Below are 19,700 nucleotides of genomic sequence, written 5' to 3'. Positions count from 1 at the left end.
TGCTTTTCTACCAGTAGAGTCTGCATGAACTTGACCTTTGCAGTGTTTTAAAATTAAATGACCCCTGAGAGGAATTGGAGTAGGGAGAGCAGGCTTCATGTCAGGTGCTGAAAGGTCACAGAGAGACACGCTCCAAACACACACTGATCTGAATTTACCCCCAATGTTGGCCAAAATGGCACCCTATTCCCTATATAGTGCACTACTTTTGAGCAGGGTCCGTATCTACCCCCCCTCACACACACACACACTGCTTGTGAGCGGAGCAATACTATACACACAGGGGTTAAGCTAGTAGTCAGCTCTCCATTCATCATTATTAAACCACACACTGTAATTAACTTGCTTAAGGAATTCTGTCTCTTCATGAACACATTATCTTTACAAACTCAATGAGCCAGTGATCATGTATGCACTCCTGTATGCAAAACGTAACTGGTAAGGTCTATCATGTAGCGCCTCTGTTACCTCCTTCCTCGGTCTGTCAATGTGTGTGTGCGTGCATGCATTTCTGTGTATTTGTGTCTGTTTGTCAGTGCATGCGTTTGCCTGTCTGAGTATATCTGCATGGGTGTGTGTCGACGATGGACAATATCCCCAGCAGCTTGTGGTGGGTGCTAAAACATTCAGTGTTGCAAAATTCAAAAATGCTGTCTGACTCTCAGTCTCCCAGTGAAGACACCATGGTAAGTATGTACACACAGTCAGATCCTCAGCCTGCCAAACCAAAACACACTGACAAGCCCTGACACCTTTTTGTGTGTATATATTTGTGTGAGAGAGCTAGTGTGGGTGATACTGTGTGTGTGTGTGTGTGTGTGTGTGTGTGTGTGTGTGTGTGTGTGTGTGTGTGTGTGTGTGTGTGTGTGTGTGTGTGTGTGTGTGTGTGTGTGTGTGTACATAGGGTAGGTACTGCAAAGCACTTTAAAGCACATTAAATTGCATGTTAACCCAATTGTACCATCTGCTGTGGCAGTCAGACTACTGTGTCCGTGATTCTTCATTCACTTTCCACTCATCTAATCCTGACTCACTGTGATTTGGCAAATCACTGAATCTGCATCACTCTCACCCATCTTCATCTTATTGCTTTATATAGAAAAGGACAACAGCATTCTGTATGTGTTAATTTGAAGGAATGAAATAGGGGAGGTTAGAGGGAAGTGAATGGAGATAAGTAAGGAGTATGCCGGGAATGAACCCCCAGTGCTGGGGGTCAAACGTATAAAGTCTGGGGTCAATGCAGCAGCGCTACCTCCAGACCAGACCCTGGTGGACCATGTGATTGCTGACTTTTTTTTATTGATCTGCGGTTGGACTATTTGATTAGTGACTCTTAAGGCTATAAACCAACATGTTGCTGTTGTTCATTTTTCTGTTGTCTACCCTTGGCTTTTACAATGTTGACGATACTTTTAGAGCCCGTTGCTCTGTGAATTAGGAAATATATGACTGTTTTTCCCTCAAGTTTTGTGAGAAACCACACACTTGCTCCGTAAATACACGTGAGAACTATGCACATTTCTCCCAAACAAAATGGGAGAAATGGGACTCTTGCTCCTAAATGTCAGGACTGTTCTCTTGGTACCATGTCTCTGGACTTCACACTTCTGAAATATGTGGCGTTAAAGACTCTGGTGACTCTGGATTCTCCTTCAAGTGCTGTCTGTCAATCCAAATGTTATAACCCTCGATCTAGCCATTATCTTGCTGCTTCTACTGTCTGGAAATGTGCAATCTAACCCAGGTCCTGACCTTCGTACCCCTGCCGAATTAAGTAGTCAGTGGCCTGCAGTTTTTGCATAGGAATGTATGAAGTCTTCTGCCGAAGCTTGATTTTTGTGAATATATGGATAATAACTGCCGACCCTGATGTATTTATGCTTTCTGGCTCAAAAAATATTTTACAGACAGAAATATTGGCATAAATGGTTACAATGTTTTTCGTACAGATGGTAAATCTAAGGGTGGTGGTGTTGCTATATACATAAAAGACAAGTTCTCGGTGGTCGTTCTGACTTCTGTTACTAAACCTAATCAATTTCAATATCTGTCTTTGAACCTAAACCTTGGCTCATCTTTAAATATTTTTGTATCTTGTTGTTATAGACCTCCACCGGATACTGTTGGCTCTCTGGGTTGTATTTTCAAATTGTTATCCCAGAATGTTCGTCCTGATGGGTGATCTGAATCAGGACATGTTAACATCTAGCTCTGATCATCTCTAAATTCTATGCAATACCCATAATCTCACTCAGTTTGTCAACAGTGTAACTAGGTTGAATATAAAATATCCTCTGAAATCCTCTTTGATTGATTTGATCTTAAACAATACTCCTCATTATTTTAATGCTTCTGGTATTTTAGCAAATGACATAAGTGATCACTGTGCTATTGCCTGTGTGAGAGATGGTAAAATACTTAAGAAATCTCCACTTGTTATTAATAAGAAAAGAAACTGGAAGCGGTTTGATATTCAAGGTTTTCTACATGATGTATCTAGCATTGAATGGAATAGACTGGAATTAATCCCTGATGTTGAACTAGCCTTTTCTTACTTCCATAACGCATTCCAGGATGTATGCAATAGGCCCCTTTCAAAAAATTCAGGATTAAGGTCAGAGAGAACCCTTGGTTTACTAAGGAACTTACAAAAATCACAAGGGAACGAGATGCTATGTGAGCTAAAGCGAGAGGGACTGGTTAGGCAGATGATTGGATGGCTTTTAAACGTCTTGGCTATGATCCGTAAATTGAAAGCAGACCACTACCTGAAATCTACTTCAGATAATTTAAATAATCCATCCACATTTTGGCAAGTAGTGAAAGGTTTGCAGTGCAAAAAAAGATACACAGCCTCCCAAACAATTGTTGGTAGACACACAGATTGTAAATGGGAGAACCTCCATTCTGAAAACCTTGAATCAGCATTTTTTAGATGCAGGGAGTTTATTTGAAAAGGTCAAAGGTATAATTGAGCCCCCTATGAATTTACCTGACACCCCTGTGCACTCACTCTTTCACCAGATTCTCATTTTCATCCTCTGTTTCAGACGTGCATAAAGCCCTGAAAGAAATTGATGGAAAAAAATCCCCTGGCCCTGATGAACTAGACCCCCGCTTCCTACACCTAGCTGCAGACATCATTGCTCCCCCTTAACATGTATTTTTAACCTTACGCTTGATGTTAAGGAAATCCACAAGATATGGAAATCTAATTTTGTACTGCTACTCCTGAAAGGTGGAGATCCTTCGCTACTTGACAACTATCGACCCACATCAAGATTGTCTGTATTGTCAAAGGTACCGGAGTACTTAGTTAGTAGGCAGCTAAAGGCCTACTTCCAAGAAAACAACATCTTAAATGGAATGCAATCAGGTTGTAGGTTTGACCACGGCACTGTTTCAGCAACATTGAAGGTTTTAAATGACATCCACTGTGCTCTTGACAAGAAGTTACATTGTGTGTCTGTCTTTATTGATTTGTTGAAGGCATTTGACATTGTGGACCATGCTGTGTTAGTGCAAAGATTAAAATGTTGGGGAATTACTGGTCATGCTCTAGATTGGTTTATAAATGACCTAACAAATCGTACACAATGTGTAATGGAGTCCATAGAGGTATGCTCTATGTTGTTCATTTTGCATATCAACAATATTGGGGATCTTATTGAAACAGCAGATGTTCATTTTTATGCAGATGATACTGTTATTTATTCAAGTGGTAGGAGTTTATCTTTCGCTTTTGAAAATGCCCAAAAGAGCATTTAACATCATACAACATAACCTGTATGATTTAAAGCTGGTTCTAAATTTGGGTAAAACCAAAAGCATGGTATTTTCAAATGCCAGGCATATTAAAAATCATGTAATTGCTACATTGGCTGGACAAACCATGGAGCAAGTAAAAGTGTAAAATATTTGGGTGTGTGGGTGGATGACTAGCTGAGCTTCACTGTTTATGTAGAGAACTTGATAAGGAAGCTCAAGCTGAGAATAGGTTTTTATTACCGCCATCAGGCTTGTTTTTCTTCGGAGGCCCGGAAGAAGCTGGTACGATGTACATTACTGAAGGTTTTAGATTTTAGAGATGCTATATACAGTTGAAGTTTACATACACCTAGGTTGGAGTCATTAAAACTTGTTTTTCATCCACTCCACACATTACTTGTTAACAAACTATAGTTTTGGCAAGTCAGTTAGGACATCTACTTTGTGCGTGACACAAGTCATTTTTCCAACAATTGTTTACAGAGATTATTTCACTTATAATTCACTGTATTACAATTCCAATTCCTTTGCTGATTGGGAACTATACCAGGCCAAACACATAGAAATAGAAAACATAGAACACAAAACATAGAATGCCCACCCCAACTCACGCCCTGACCAAATTGAAACAGAGACATAAAAAAGGAACTAAGGTCAGGACGTGACAGATATAAAAACTTTTGTACCTGTTTCCTCCAGCATCTTCACAAGGTCCTTTGCTGTTGTTCTGGGAATGACTTGCTCTTTTCGCACCAAAGTACGTTAATCTCTAAGAGACAGAATACGTCTACTTCCTGAGAGGCATGACAGCTGCGTGGTCCATTGGTGTTTCTACTTGCGTACTATTGTTTGTACAGATGAACGTGGTACCTTCAGGCATTTGGAAATTGCTCCCAAGGATGAACCAGACTTATGGAGGTCTACAATGTTTTTTCTGCGGTCTTGGGGGATTTCTTTTGATTATTCCATGATGTCAAGCAAAGAGGCACTGACTTTGAAGGTAGGCCTTGAAAAACATCCACAGGTACACCTCCAATTGACTCAAATTATGTAAATTAGCCTAACAGAAGCTTCTAAAACCATGACATCTTTTTCTGGATTTTTCCAAGCTGTTTAAAGGCACAGTCAACTTAGTGCATGTGATACAATGAGTTATAAGTGAAATAATCTGTCTGTAAACAATTGTTGGAAAAATGACTTGTGTTGGAAAAATTACTTGTGTCTTGCACAAAGTAGATGTCCTAACCGACTTGCCAGAACTATAGTTTGTTAACAAGAAATTTGTGGAGTGGTTGAAAAACTAGTTTTTATGACTCCAACCTAAGTGTATGTAAACTTCTGACTTCAACTGTATGTGCTTGACTGACCTTGCTGCTTAATTGACCAATAGAATTGTCCCAAAACTGTAAACCCCATCCATTTGGTACTCCAGACAGGCTGTAGCCAATGTTTTGTTTCAAGTTTTATTGTCACGTGCACGAGTACAGCGCAATCCTTTTCTTGGAAGCTCTTTCCACAACAGTGCTGTAATCAATATCAATATATAGTACTATAAAATAAAGTAAAGTAGAACAAAAACACAAGAAAAATAAATACCATATTTATACACTGCTCAAAAAAATAAAGGGAACACTTAAACAACTCAATGTAACTCCAAGTCAATCACACTTCTGTGAAATCAAACTGTCCACTTAGGAAGCAACACTGATTGACAATAAATTTCACATGCTGTTGTGCAAATGGAATAGACAACAGGTGGAAATTATAGGCAATTAACAAGACACCCCCAATAAAGGAGTGGTTCTGCAGGTGGGGACCACAGACCACTTCTCAGTTCCTATGCTTCCTGGCTGATGTTTTGATCACTTTTGAATGCTGGCGGTGCTTTCACTCTAGTGGTAGCATGAGACGGAGTCTGCAACCCACACAAGTGGCTCAGGTAGTGCAGCTCATCCAGGATGGCACATCAATGCGAGCTGTGGCAAGAAGGTTTGCTGTGTCAGTCAGCGTAGTGTCCAGAGCATGGAGGCTCTACCAGGAGACAGGCCAGTACATCAGGAGACGTGGAGGAGGCCGTAGGAGGGCAACAACCCAGCAGCAGGACCGCTACCTCCGCCTTTGTGCAAGGAGGAGCACTGCCAGAGCCCTGCAAAATGACCTCCAGCAGGCCACAAATGTGCATGTGTCTGCTCAAACGGTCAGAAACAGACTCCATGAGGGTGGTATGAGGGCCCGACGTCCACAGGTGGGGGTTGTGCTTACAGCCCAACACCGTGCAGGACGTTTGGCATTTGCCAGAGAACACCAAGATTGGCAAATTCGCCACTGGCGCCCTGTGCTCTTCACAGATGAAAGCAGGTTCACACTGAGCACGTGACAGACGTGAGTCTGGAGACGCCTTGGAGAATGTTCTGCTGCCTGCAACACCCTCCAGCATGACCGGTTTGGTGGTGGGTCAGTCATGGTGTGGGGTGGCATGTCTTTGGGGGGCCGCACAGCCCTCCATGTGCTCGCCAGAGGTAGCCTGACTGCCAATAGGTACCGAGATGAGATCCTCAGACCCCTTGTGAGACCATATGCTGGTGCAGTTGGCCCTGGGTTCCTCCTAATGCAAGACAATGCTAGACCTCATGTTGCTGGAGTGTGTCAGCAGTTCCTGCAAGAGGAAGGCATTGATGCTATGGGCTGGCCCGCCCGTTCCCCAGACCTGAATCCAATTGAGCACATCTGGGACATCATGTCTCGCTCCATGCACCACAGACTGTCCAGGAGTTGGCGGATGCTTTAGTCCAGGTCTGGGAGGAGATCCCTCGGGAGACCATCCGCCACCTCATCAGGAGCATGCCCAGGCGTTGTAGGGAGGTCATACAGGCACGTGGAGGCCACACACACTACTGAGGCTCATTTTGACTTGTTTGAAGGACATTACATCAAAGTTGGATCAGCCTGTAGTGTGGTTTTCCACTTTAATTTTGAGTGTGACTCCAAATCTAGACCTCCATGGGTTGATACATTTGATTTCCATTGATCATTTTTGTGTGATTTTGTTGTCAGCACATTCAACTATGTAAAGAAACAAGTATTTAATAAGAATATTTCATTCATTCAGATCTAGGATGTGTTATTTTAGTGTTCCCTTAATTTTTTTGAGCAGTGTATTATGCAGGAATACTGGAGTGGTAGGGATTGATAGGTATAGGAGTATTGACTAGGCATCAGGAGTAGCAGCAGTATGTGTGTGTCATGTTAAATTATATCAAAAGTTATTTGCCACAAGCTTCGTAAACAACAGGTGTGGACTAACAGTGAAATGTTTACTTACAGGTCCTTCCCAACAATGCGGAAAATAAAGAAAAAATAGAAAAATAATAGAAAAGTAAAGAATGAAATAATAAAAGTTATAATAAATACACAATGAGTAAGGATAACTTGTTTATATACACGTGGTACCAGTACCAAAATGATGTGCAGGGGTACGAGGTCATTGAGGTAGATATGAACATATAACTAGGAATAAAGTGACAGATAGTAAACAGTAGCAACAGCGTATGTGATGAGTCAAAAAAGGGTCAATGCAGATAGTCAGGGTAGCTATTTGGTTAACTATTTAACTATTTAGCCGTCTTATGGCTGTTCAGGATCCTGTTAGTTCCAGACTTGGTGCATTGGTACCGCTTGCCATGCGGTAGCAGAGAGAACAGGCTATGACTTGGGTAGCTGGCGTTACAATTTTTAGGGGCCTCCTCTGACACCACCTTGTATAGAGATCCTGGATGTCAGGGAGCTCAGCCCCAGTGATGTGGATGGGGGCGTGCTCATCTCCCCCATTTCCTGTAGTCCAAGGTCAGCTCCTTGTTCTTACTGAATTTGAGGGAGAGGTTGTTGTCCTGGCACCACACTGACAGATCACTGACCTCCTCCCTGTAGGCTGTCTCATTGTCGCCGATGATCAGGCCTACCACCGTTGTGTCGTCAACAAACTTGATGATGGTGTTGGAGTTGTGCATGGCCACGCATTCGTGGGTGAACATGAAGTACAGGAGGGGACTAAGCACACACCCGCCTGGTAGAGAGGCATCATTGGGCAGATCATGGCAGTGTCTTCCTTTGTAATCTGTAATAGCGTGTTGCCCCTGCCACATGTGGTTGGTGGCAGAGCCTATGTAATAGATCCTACCTTGTTCCTTTATTGTCCTTTTGCTTGGTTGATGGCTCTGGGGAAGTTGTAGTGGGACTTCTTGTACTTGTTCATGTCCTCAGCCGTAGCCTCAGGGTTGTCTGCAATACTCTTGTGTGTGGTAGCCCTTTCCTTTAGCTTAGCGTCAACTTCTGTGTTAATCCTGGGCTTTTGATTGGGAAAGCAGCGAACCTTCACTGTGGGGACAACGTCGGCGATGCAGTTCCTAATGAAGCTGGTGACGGCGATGGTTAGCTCATTGATGCGCTAGCAAAGCAGTCCTGTAGCATAGCCTCTGATTCGGAGGAGCATTTCTCAACAGAGTGCGTCAAGGGTACTTCCTATTTGAGGTACTGCTTGTAGACAGGAAGCAGGAGAATAAAGTCATGATCTGATTTGCCGAAGGGGGGACGAGGGAGTGCCTTGTATGCTTTCTTATGGGTAGAGTAATAGTGGTCTAGAACTTTATCGCCCCTTGTGGCAAAGGAGACATGTTGATGGAAGTTTTCATCACGTCTTAATGACGTGGAATTAAAATCACTGGCAAGAAGAAAAGGCCTTCGTGTGCATGATTTCCTGCTTGTTTATAGCCTCGTACAGTTCATTAAGTGCCAGCTTGTTGTTATTTTTGTTATGACGTGGAATGTATAACAGTCACGATAACAGCAGCACACAGTTGAGATGTAGAAGGGTTGGCATTTGACCGAGGTATACCAAGACGGGTGAACAATGGGTCGAGACATCCACTGCGTTAGAGTCAGCACATCATTTGCTTTTGATGAAAAGGCATACCCCTCCCCTTCTCGATTTCCCTGAATCCAATGTCCTATCCGCTTGGTGAATGGAGAATCCATTGAATTGAATAGCCATGGGGGGTATCTTGTCCCAAAGCCATGTTTCATATTTACTATTTTATATAAGTATTGGAACCCAGGTCTGCCACCGGGACACATCTCCTCCCATCTGTTGATGTGGATATTATGCAAGGGTGTTGGCCCCTCTGCAGAAGGACCCTATTCCATGGCGAGCTCTCTATGAGATGAGAGCACCCTGACGGCAAAATCTTCCTTTTGCTTGATTGTATTTTTCCTTGTATTATAGGGGGCTTTGGTGGTTTAGATGTTATTGCCGGATCATTGGATTTGTGCCTCTCTAATTCATTCATACCATCTTCCAGTGTTGCCTGCTATTGCCTAAAGACATTCACAACAAAGGCAGGTAGAACACAGAGAAAGAAAGTGAGGTGCGAAACAGGTGTGAAAGAAATTGAGACAAAGAGCGAGGCTGCAGACACTCGGGGGCAAGTAGTAGCTACAGAATACAGATTGAATTTCCCCTTTGAAAATAAGAAAAGGATTTGCTAAACAATGATTCCATGGTGTAGTAAGGGTATGAAAATAAAAAATAAAGACAGTGGTTATGTGTTTGTTGTTTGTTCATGTGGACATACATTATGTAAATCTATGCATTTGTATGCCATTGGTGAAAAGTAAACAAACTGACATCAGTCACCAGTATCTTTTCTTTATTTTTTATTTCACCAGGTAGGCAAGTTGAGAACAAGTTCTCATTTACAATTTACAATCTAACCCACACAAGCCTCAAAAGCCATTACTCTATAGCATCTACTGTATATAGGCTCTTCAAGTAGTGTTGTCAGAGACACCTCTAAACTAAACTCATACCATGGAGAAGCAGCATTGCAAGTCTCAATTGGAACAAGATACAAGTTTCCTAGCCATGTGGTAGTGGAACGAGCTGAGCATAGCAGAGAGTCAAAATGGGACAAATAGTTGTGTCGACTACTGGGAGTGTTTTGAAATCAAGTATCATCTCTCCCCCAATTTGGTTATTGGCAGAAATCCAATTAGCAGATTAAATGGGGCTATTATTTGGATTACGATGTTGATTAGATCTCACAGTATAATCCCTAGTGTCTAAGCCTCTAGATAGCGATATCTACTAAGCTAACAGATGAGTTTTTGTTGAGATGGTCATACCATATACCATCTAGCTATTTGATTTCAAATTTTAGGATCCCTGTAGGTATCAGCAAAAAAATGGTTTTTATTATCTGATGAAACATTGAATTTGGTCTTACTGCTATTAGCCCATAGGAACACATTGAATAACACATTCATACATGGCAAAAAAAGACATTGCAAAACCAGTCTCTGACATTGCTCCTTCTGATATTTTTTTATTTTATGGATTATGTGCGTATTGTTTATTGTATTATTGCTAGGTATTGTGAGGATCAATGCTGGAGGCAGGAAGCAGGTACAAGGAGAAAATGTAATGAACAACGGACATGAAACAGGACAGGAACAGCGTCTGGACGAGGGAAAAATAACCACACCAATGCTGACACAGGGAATAACGTGAGGAGCAGACAGATAAAGAGGGGTAATTAACAAAGTAATGGAGTCCAGGTGAGTCCAATATTGTGCAGCGGCGGGTAATGATTGTGACAGGTGTGCGTAATGAAGGGCAGCCTGACACCCTCGAGTGCCAGAGAGGGGGAGTGGGAGCAGGCATGACAGGTATTAAACACAAGCATTTTGCTGCACCTGCAAAAAAGACCTGTACAGAGTTAGTACGCCGATGGACCAAAATGGATGACACGTTTGTATTAGTGAGAGTCTCAGCTTTACAAATATTTACTAGCTCAAAACGTTCTGACTTTACGGACGTTTCCATGAGAAGACCTGTGTCCTGGTCTCACAAACACGTTGTAAGTCTGTCATTTTCCACTGCAGAGCCGAACGGCCAACACCGGCGCAGTCAGTGGATTGAGATGCGCAGCCCATGCAAAAACCCGGAAGTCTCTAGCTTAAAGTCAGCGATTCAATTATTGTGCTAATTAGATTTCAGCGCAGATATCGACTCCGGGGGGAAGAATTTGCATTTCCTCTCAAGTGCCGCTTGATATGCTGCTGTCGAAGTGTGAGATACTGTCACGTCAGTAGCCTATTGATGGAATGGGACTTGGGGGTTTGCATCCCAAATGGCACTTTATTCCATATAGTGCACTACTTTTGACCAGGGACTCAAAGGTAGTACATGATATAAGGCAGGGGTATTCAACTCTTTCCCAATGAGGTCCGAAGCCTGCTGGTTTTCTGTTCTACCTGATAATGAATTGCACCCACCTGGTGTCCCAGGTCTAAATCAGTCCTTGATTAGAGGGGAACAATAAAAAAAGCAGTGGCTTCCAGGTCCAGAGGTGAGTTAGAGGGATATAGAGAACAGGGTGCCATTAGGGACATAAACTAAAATATTCATGCACTCAGTACAGTATGTGCTCCGACTGAAATTAGGTGCTGCATGATTATCAATCTAAGAGAGAATGATACTAAAGTGGTGGTGAAAATAAATACTTTGACTTCCATAGGGCCTCTTTTCATTTCAAAGGTCTGATAATGTCTGGATTAATTATTATGTTGGTACGATTCAAAGGAGACCAATTTACAGTATGACTTTCTCTTATCAGAAACATGTATTCACAGGATGACGATACGTTTTTACTCTGTCAAAGGCAGACGTAGTCTATGAGTCAAACTGAAATTGTAACATCCACATTGCATTGTTGGAGACCCTGAAGCTCAGAGGAAAATAATAGAAAATGTTTTATCAATACCTTCAGTGTGTGTGTAGATGTGTGTGTGTGCTTGTGTGTGCGTGCGTGCGTGCGTGCATGCGTGTATGTGTGTGAGGACACAGAAAGGAGGACATTTTACCGGTCTTCATTTTAAAAAATTGCTATTTTAGGATTAGGGTAAGGGTAAGAATAAGGGTAAGAGTAAGAGTTAGGGTTAGTTTTAGGGTTAAGTTTAGGGTTGGGGAAAATAAAATGTTTGAATGGGAAATAATTGTTTGTCCCCTCAAAGTACTCAGAAGTATAGTAAAACGTAGTTGTGTGTGTGTGTGTGTGTCTGTGTGATCATTTGTGTGTGTGTGTGTGTGTGTGTGCTTGTAGATCTTCCCATTGTATCTTCCCCCAGGACTGAACATGTGTTTGCCCCTGCTGCCTCTCCTCTCCTCTCCTCCTAGGTACACTGCCATCATCCATCCCCTGCAGCAACGGATGTCATCCACAGAGACCAAGGTGATCGTGGGGGTGATCTGGGTGCTGGCTCTGCTTCTGGCCTTCCCTCAATACTACTACTCAGTGACCGAGGAGCTCCCTGGACGAATCATCTGTTACATCGAGTGGCCCGAATACACCGGCTGTGACTACAAAATTCTGTGAGTTTCCTTTATAAGTGTGTTTGAGAGAGAGAAAGAGAGAAAGAGAGAGAAAGTCAGAGAGCGAGAGAGAGAGTCAGACTGAGTGTGTGTGTGTGTGTGTGTGTGTGTGTGTCACGCCCTGACCTTAGTTATCTTTGTTTTCTTTATTATTTTGGTTAGGTCAGGGTGTGATGAGGGTGGTATGTGTGTTTTTTGTCATGTCTAGGGTTTTTTGTACATCTATGGGGTTTTGGTTTGTCTAGGTAAATGTAGGTCTATGGTGGCCTGAATTGGTTCTCAATCAGAGGCAGCTGTTTATCGTTGTCTCTGATTGGGGATCCCATTTAGGTTGCCATTTTCCATTTTGGTTTTGTGGGTTATTGTCTGTGTATTTGCATGTCAGCACAGCGTCACGTGTAGTTGTTTGTTTAAGTGGTGTTCGTTTATTATAGAATAATATTTTCTTATCACGCTGCGCCTTGGTCTCATCATTACGATGAACGTGACAGAGTGTGTGTGTATTAGTGAATAAATGCAGCATGGAACAAAGGTACTTTGTTTCTTTATGTGAAAAGAAAGGGGAGAGTAGGGAGTTGAGCCATTTTCTACATTCAGCGTTCACTCCAAAAAGGGAAATATAGTATTCTTTCTAACGAAGATATATATTCAGGAAGTTGTGTATCCCTGGAAATAATCAGAATTAATGTAAACATTACGGTTTTGAAAACATAGCTTGTCTGAAAAAAGTGGTCTATGGGGTAAGTTGAGCTGCGGGACACGATAACTTGAACCCCCTTGGGGTAAGTGGGTGACGTGGTCCTGTGACTGGGTGATGGTGCTGGTAGGTAAAAGTTTAATTCATGGAATGGGAGTGTGGCATATTGTATGTCTTAAATGTAATCTCTCTAGTTTCTTATACATTTCTATACTGAATGAAATATTACCACTACCTTATTAAAACCATGTTAATATTTCTTTCCCAAACACAATTCCACAAAATCACAATGTTTTTTTTTTTTGTCTTTTAATAATTTTAAGCATCTTTTAACACAGGCTTAAAGGACACCTCTAGAGGAATTTGCCTCTATTTCAACATAATTTCCTGTCCAATAGAGGAAATGCATGTTTAGGTTCCACCTCCAAAGAATAACAATGGCTACTTATACATATGCACGATTTGGGAATTTCCACATGGAGGTGATAAACCTCAAGTAATAGGGCACTGACAGCTGTCAGTGTAGCTAGCTAGAAGGCTAACCGTATCTAGTTAGGTAATGTTATTAGCATATTCATCTTTTTGACCACACCATATTCAAAAGAGGTACAGCAAAGCCAAGTCAGCCCGTGCTCATGGTTCTCACAGGGGAAGTGAAATGATAGGCTACAATTACTTTGCTCATGATCATGCACGCCGTAAATGGCGTGTAACTATAAGTTCCAAGAATTCTCTTTCACAGGAGCCTTTTCATTATCTGGATAGACACTTGTGGGTTCTAGCTAACATTACACCAATCAAAACAGTGGAGCGCGTAGGTAGCCTAGTGGTTAGAGTGGCAGGTAGCCTAGTGGTTAGAGCGGCAGGTAGCCTAGTGGTTAGAGCGGCAGGTAGCCTAGTGGTTAGAGTGGCAGGTAGCCTAGTGGTTAGAGCGGCAGGTAGCCTAGTGGTTAGAGCGGCAGGTACCCTAGTGGTTAGAGCGGCAGGTAGCCTAGTGGTTAGAGCGTTGGGCCAGTAACCGAAAGGTTTCTGGATTGAATCCCCGGGCTGACAATGTAAAAATCTGTCATTCTGCCCCTGAACAAGGCAGTTAACCCACTGTTCCTAGGCCGTCGTTGTAAATAAGAATTTGTTCTTAACTGACTTGCCTAATTCAATAAAATGTAGTGAAGCAAAACTTTAGTTGTGAAAACCTCATCTCAGTCACGAAGAGGAATAACTTTATCTGTTTCTGATTAATAAACAATGCCAACCTGGTGGATGGTAATATTGCCTTGGAAGAAAACACTCCAATTTGCTCAATTTACCCCATGGCAATTGGCTCAAATTACCCCAAGGCAAACATTTGTAACTCTATTAACCAACACAGATACAAGGATGCACTTTCATGCTAGGTTTAGGACCTCATATTGTAGCTTATAGAGACCCCCAGCTGATGTATAGAACAATCTTAAAATTATCAACTTTGGTTCAGACACTAGCATCATGAAACCTCTAACACAAATTCATTTGACTTGGTGAAATTCCTTTTTTGCTTGCCACTTTTTCCATGTGGTTTCTTCCATCACATACTCCATAAAATGATGACCTCTTCCCAAATGTTGTCAAATTGTTACTTTTTGTGTATGGTTTCCTAGAAACAAGGTTGGGTCAACTTACGCTTTTGGCTCAGTTTACCCCACTCTCCCCTACAGTTTACTATTCTCTCAATATTTATTAAAGCTAATGTACCCTTTTTAGAGGAATTTAATTCCTATATGTTCATTAACCAATTCAATTATAACAAAGCAAAACACTTTGTCCGTTTCTAAGAATTTGTAAGATTCTTATTTGCATAAAATAGACAAAGATCAGTCTCCAAATCAATTAATAGTGTTTATTCCCGAGAGCTCTCCTTAAAAAACCATGTACATTAGTTTATATATCACATATAACGTGATAGCCTTTTAAATGTCCCTCCTCCTCTCCGACAAGGAGACAAAAGTACATTCCAACCCACTAAAGCACATACATTACACACTATATCTGGATTATCTCCTGAGGTCTCACCACAGTTTATTACCACTTAGCTGACAGTTCCAGCCCCTCCCAGATACGGAAAACCTGGAGGGGCTCTCGCTGTCTTATTTTATATCCACAGAGTTATAGCCGGGTAGGTTCAAACATAGGTTAAGGATTCTCTTACTTTAAACACACACATACATTCCTTCTTCCACAATGGTTATCATTTCCAATACCCCTTGTCCATGCTACATAACCTCTTTCTTATGAACTAACATCATCAATCAGATACAATAAAACAGGGTAGAATTCAACCAGTTCTAGTTCTAGTTAAATGTATACATTGTATAGTCATTATTCATACAATTCATAACAACCCTAAAGCAGCAAAGTCTAACTATGTTTTAAATGTAATGGAAATGATCAATGTTATTCCAGAGCAGCGGAGACTTAAGGCACCCCCTGGGTTGACCCCCTGGGTTGACCCCCTGGGTTGACCGATGCATGTCTTCAGCAGAGTAGATAAAACACAGACGAAGACATTCTACTGTTTATCGTTCTTTTGCCTAACAGAGAAAATCCCTTATTTACCTTCACTATTGATTCCAAGTTTCTTCTAATTGTGTCTCCACTCAAGAGGAACTTTGGTTAAATATGAAAGAAAATTCCATTGTCTCACAACTCAAGGTTATTCCATATTCTCCTCTTAGCGCCAACCACCAGAAGCAACAAATGACCTTGGGGGGACTGAGTGCATCCCAAATTGCCCCCTATTCCCTTTATAGTACTTTTGACCAGGGCCCATAGGGGCTTTATGTCATTTTAGATGTTATTGTATAGATTATTATTTGTATTGTAGAGATCTGTAGCAGTTTAGATGTTATTGAACAAGTTTTTCCTTTTATTATAGGGGGCTTTGGAGGTTTACATGAATTGTATTGCTGGATCATTGGATCTGAGCCTCTCTCATTCATTAACACCATCTCCCAGCATTGTCTGCCTTTCTTAAACATTGTCAAGGGCATTCACGACTCAACCAGCTAGGAAACAGAGAAGACGGATGATGTGAAAGAGTTACATTAATCTATGATCTGGTCGGGAGAGTTGTGAAAGGACGGGGTGCAGCACCTTAATGGCTGAGTTGGAGTTGTGCGAGTTAGACCTGCTCTCCTAAGTATATACTGTATATACACTTGAGTGTACAAAATATAAAGAACACCTCTTTCCATTACATAGACAGACCAGGTGAAAGCTATGATCCCTCATTGATGTCACTTGTTAAATCCACTTCAGTCAGTGTAAAGAAGGATTTTTAAGCCTTTAGACAATCGAGAAATGAATTGTGTATGTGTGCCATTCAGAGGGTGAATGGGCAAGACAAAGTCAAGTGCCTTTATACAGCAAGGCAATAATATACAGTACCAGTCAAAAGTTTGGACACACCTACTCATTCAAGTGTTTTTCTTTATATTTACTATTTCCTACATTGTAGAATGATAGTGAAGACATCAAAACTATGAAATGACACACATGGAATCATGTATAAACCAGAAAAGTTTTTATACAAGATTCTTCTTGAGATTCTTCAAAGTAGCCACCCTTTGCCTTGATGACAGCTTTTCACACTCTTGGCATTCTCTCAACCAGCTTCATGAGGTAGTCACATGGAATGCATTTCAATTAACAGGTGAGCCTTGTTAAAGTTCATTTGTGGAATTTCTTTTCTTTTTAATGCGTTTGAGCCATTCAGTTGAGTTGTATCAAGGTCGGGGAGGCATACAGAAGATAATACAGATTTGGTCTTTTACCAAATATGGCTATGGCAAGAACAGCTCAAAAAAAGCAAAGAGAAACGACAGTCTATCATTACTTTAAGACATGAAGGTCAGTCATTCTTGAAAATTTCAAGAACTTGAAATTGTACAGTGCAATTGGAAAGTATTCAGACCCTTTGACTTTTTCCACATGTTACAGCCTTATTCTAAAAATGATTAAATATTTTTTTTCATTATCAATCTAATAATGACAAAGTGAAAACGTTATTTATTTTTTGCAAATGTATTAAAAATAAAAAACAGTAATACCTTATTTACATAAGTATTCAGACCATTTGCTAGGTGCATTGTGTTTCCGGCCAAACTGAGCAATTGGGGGAGTAGGGTCTTAGTCAGGGAGGTGTCCAAGAACCCGATGGTCACTCTGACCGAGCTCCAGAGTTACTCTGTGGAGATGGGAGAACCTTCCAGAAGGAAAACCATCTGTGCAGCACTCTACCAATCAGGCCTTTATTGTAGAGTGGCCAGATGGAAGCCCTTCCTCAGTAAAAGGCACATGACAGCCAGCATGGAGTTTGCCAACAGGCACTGAAAGGATTCTCAGACCATGAGAAACAAGATTCTCTGGTCTGATGAAACCAAGATTGAACTCTTCAGCCTGAATGCCAAGCGTCACGTCTGGAGGAAACCTGGCAACATCCCTACAGTGAAGCATGGTGGTGGCAGCATCATGCTGTGGGGATGTTCTTCAGGGACTGGGAGACTTATCAGATTTCTGGATTGTGATAATTAGCAGGTATCGGCCTAATTCTGCTCTGCATGCATTATTTGGTGTTTTACGTTGTATTTTACGTAGGATATGTTTGCAGAATTCTGCATGCAGACTCTCAATTTGGTGTTTGTCACATTTTGTGAATTCTTTGTTGGTGAGCGGACCCCAAATTTCTGTCTCTCTCTCTTTCTCTGTCTGTCTCTCTCTCTCTCTCTCCCTCTTGATCTCTCTCTCCTGCGTGTGTCTCTCTTCTCTCTCTGTCTTTCTCTCACAGCAACTACATTGTGAGGCGATAGGAGGATTTACACCTTCAGCTGAAGCTGCCATTCATTTTCACGGCTCTCTCTCTCTCACACATCTTCACAGCCTTTGGTTTGATGTACATCAGGTGAAGGGGACCAGAAAAAGAATTGGGGAGCAGTGCTGTTAACGGCCTTCCTATTCTATTCCCCACAGCAAAAATGTATACTGTAGGTGACATTATTGCCTTACTATATACAGTGCATTTGGAAAGTACTCAGACCCCTTGACTTTTCCCACATTTTGTTATGTTACAGCCTAACTCTAAAATTATAAAAATTTAAAAAATTCAATCTACACACAATACCCCATAACCACCAATTAAAAACAGGTTTTTAGACATTTTTGAAAATGTATAAAAAAACTGAAAACACTTTTAGAAAAATATTCAGACCCTTTACTCAAAGACTTTGTTGAAGCTGGGCACTGGCTGGGCCACTCAAGGGCATTCAGAGACTTGTCCCGAAGCCACTCCTGCATTATCTTGTTTGTGTGCTTTGGGTCATTGTCTTATTGGAAGGTGAACCTTTGCCCCAGTCTGAGGTCCTGAGAGCGCTGGAGCTGGTTTTCATCAATGATCTCTATGTTCTTCTCCGTTCATTTTCTCCCTCAATCCTGACTAGTCTCACAGTCCCTGCCATTGAAGAACATCCCCCAGAGTATGATGCTGCCACCTGCTTCACTGTAGCGATGGTGCTAGGTTTCCTCCAGACGTGACGCTTGGCATTCAGGCTGAAGAGTTCAATCTTGGTTTCATCAGACCAGAATCATGTTTCTCATGGTCTGAGAGTCCTTTCGGTGCCTGGGGGCTGTCGTGTGCCTTTTACTGAGGAGGGGCTTCCATCTGGCCACTCTACAATAAAGGCCTGATTGGTAGAATGCTGCAGAGATGGTTGTCCTTCTGGAAGGTTTTCCCATCTCCAGAGTAACTATGGAGCTCTGTCAGAATGACCATCGGGTTCTTGGACACCTCCCTGACCAAAGCCCTTCTCCCCCAGTTACTCAGTTTGGCCAGAAACATGATGCACCTGAGCTCAATAGCAAATGGTCTGAATACTTGTGTAAATAATGTATTTCTGTTTTTAATTTTTTATAAATTTCCACAATGTTTTCACTTTGTCGTTGTTGCATCAAAAAACAGAACACTCAAAACATGAGCACAACGGCAGCTCTTCCTTTAAAGAACTCCAGGCCTCAAGAGGGCAGATAACCCAAAAACACGGGTGGAACTAAAAAAATTGCGCCAACTGTCAAGTTGTCTAGGTGTTACAATTATTTCAGCTTTGCCCAAACTTGAAAACAGCTTGCTCAACACGTGAAGGATGCGAAGGCACAACTCAATTCTTTTTTAGTGTTTTATGGTTTTGATGCCATTTGTTGAATATGTTGAAACAGTTGATTTGTTGAATAGAGTAGTTGAATGACAGAGGAATAGGGAATAGTTTAATAACCTTAAACAGAGAATAAACATGCATTATTTTACACACAATGCATGACACAGCAACACAGCATGGCTTTGAATAAAGTAAACATTTAAACAATTTAATCTAGCACTTCAAGCAATTACTTCTGCAGTCAGAAAATATCCACAAAAAATAAGTCAACACTCCTACCAGAGTTAAACATGTAAATTGTGCTAAGCACTGGATGCAACATAATAAATAAATCCAAACATTACATACCAGTTGCGTCTTTAGGGTTGAACAATGAGCTGTTTGTATGTTGAGGACCCAAGCAAAGCTAAGCCCAAACATTTTATACCCATGCTTATCTGCCAGGTGCGCATGTAAAAGTAGTCCCTCCAGAAATCCTGGCTCAATTTTTTTTAGTTCCACCTGTGTTTTTGGGTTATCTGCCATCTTGAGGCCTGGAGTTCTTTAAAGGAAGAGCTGCCATTGTGCTCATGTTTTGAGTGTTCTGTTTTTTGACGCAACACCTCCCACTTGACCTCCTGGTTCT

General features: G+C 41.6%; 1 protein-coding gene across 1 annotated transcript in view; it reads left to right on the top strand.

Moving 5' to 3' along the window:
* The window catches only part of LOC110536266 (substance-P receptor), a 36,535-nt gene that overhangs the window by 2,019 nt on the left and 14,816 nt on the right, over positions 1-19,700 (top strand). Inside the window, exon 2 of the mRNA XM_021621960.2 lies at positions 12,002-12,196. Within this exon, the coding sequence (XP_021477635.2) occupies positions 12,002-12,196 (195 nt within the window). The remainder of the gene's footprint in view (positions 1-12,001; positions 12,197-19,700) is intronic.

The sequence above is a fragment of the Oncorhynchus mykiss genome, chromosome 11 (assembly GCF_013265735.2).
Source record: "Oncorhynchus mykiss isolate Arlee chromosome 11, USDA_OmykA_1.1, whole genome shotgun sequence".
Classification (NCBI taxonomy): Eukaryota; Metazoa; Chordata; class Actinopteri; order Salmoniformes; family Salmonidae; genus Oncorhynchus; species Oncorhynchus mykiss.
The sequence above is the reverse complement of the archived record's forward strand: the minus strand, read 5'-3'. Positions and strand labels throughout refer to the sequence as shown.